Here is a 1,484-nt window from a genome sequence, read left to right on the forward strand (position 1 = left end):
TCCTGCTTTGGAGGCCTGCCCTGCCCCTTCTGCACTTGGCCTGGCTCAGGGGTCAGGGAGCTCCTCTCCTCCAGGCTCCCTGCGCACGTCCTCTGCAGCTCCAGGATCACCGGCCCCTCCTCAGCAGGCTGCTGCTCAGCTCTCTGCAGGGTCCCAGCACCTGCACGTGGGAAGAGAGGGCACACGTGAGCCCCGGTGCTGCTGGCACGGGGAAAGCCCTGCAAGTCTCCTGCACTGGCCTGGGACTGAGGAGACGGAGGCCTCAGTGTGTGGAAGAGAGGGGAGAAGGAAGACTCAGAATCCCACAGCTCTTGCTAACACACCTCCACAGGCATGAGGCTGGAGATGAGCCCCAGTAACTCTGTCCCAGCATGGGGAGGTGATCACAGCACCACGATGGAGCCTGCAGGGACATCGCTCCTGGGGAAAGCAGCTCCAGCGGTGCTGGGGCCATGTCAGATCCACATGCTAAGGGCAGGGGAGGGGAAACATAAGGTCGGTCTGCTCCTGGGCGGTGAAATGATTCCAGGGGCACCAGGAGAACAAGAACCGCTGATCTGTGGAGCACTGACCCCACCACCGTGATGTGGAAGGGAGATTTCTGCACCGAGGGACGATGCTCATGCTGCTGAAGAGTGGAGACCCACCGCCCCGTCCCTGCCCCTGGGATCGAGCCTCGTCTGAACGACCAGCCTGAGCAGCTTTTGTCTGCTGACAACTCCCAGGTCTACTCTGGTTCAGGGGAGTCTGCAGCAGGACAGAGGCCTGGGTTAGCTAGAGGAAGATGCAGCCTCTGTGTGCCGAGTGCTGCACCCGTGCAGGGAGAAAGATCAGCGTCTCAGCCCAGGAGCTGCTCACCCCCCGCAGCGATCACGTCTGTCCCGGCCCAGCCACGTGGTTACGAACATTGCAGCCCTGTCACTGTCACAGGCAGACACCTGCGTGTCTCCTCCAGGCTGCAGGACAGTCACTCAGGCATCCATATCTCCATCGTTGATCTCACCTGACTCCTGGGCGGGCTGCTCTTTGGGGACGTGAGGTGGCTTCTCCTGAGGCCCCGGGATTTCCTTCTGTCCTGACTCCTCCAGAGGCCTGTCCTCACAATGGGCCTTTGGCTGCTCCTGCCATGAATCACCAGGGTCCTGCAGTGCCCCCGGGGGCTGCATCTCGTCGGAGGGCCCCTCCTCGACCTTCACCCTCACTGTGACCTGGGGACGAGGAAAACATGTCAGTGCTGAGCCGGGATGTGGGAGCGATGGGGCTGTGAGGGGACGCTGTGCCAGCACATGGAGTTGCAAACACTCTCACCTGCAGCGTCTCATCCTCCCCCTGACCCCGCTGAAACCCCTCGGCCAGGGCCACAGCCTCGGCGCAGGTCTTCACACCACGACCCCGCGCCCGGCTCCGCATCTCCGGGGGCAGGATGGCCAGGAACTGCTCCAGCACCACCAGCTCCAGCACCTGCTCCTTGCTGCGGCACTGGG

At 62.9% G+C, this 1,484-nt stretch overlaps 1 protein-coding gene across 1 annotated transcript in view; it reads right to left on the minus strand.

Annotated features, from left to right (window-relative positions):
* Nucleotides 1-1,484, minus strand: part of LOC102380383 (zinc finger protein 436-like) — a 20,253-nt gene that overhangs the window by 18,497 nt on the left and 272 nt on the right. The window contains exons 1-3 of the mRNA XM_025195120.1: nucleotides 1,309-1,484; nucleotides 1,004-1,208; nucleotides 72-160 (exon numbers count right to left, since the gene is read on the minus strand). The exon at nucleotides 1,309-1,484 is cut by the window's right edge and continues 272 nt beyond it. Of these exons, the coding sequence (XP_025050905.1) occupies nucleotides 72-160; nucleotides 1,004-1,208; nucleotides 1,309-1,484 (470 nt within the window). The remainder of the gene's footprint in view (nucleotides 1-71; nucleotides 161-1,003; nucleotides 1,209-1,308) is intronic.

This window comes from Alligator sinensis, unplaced genomic scaffold, assembly GCF_000455745.1.
Source record: "Alligator sinensis unplaced genomic scaffold, ASM45574v1 scaffold310_1, whole genome shotgun sequence".
NCBI lineage: Eukaryota > Metazoa > Chordata > Crocodylia > Alligatoridae > Alligator > Alligator sinensis.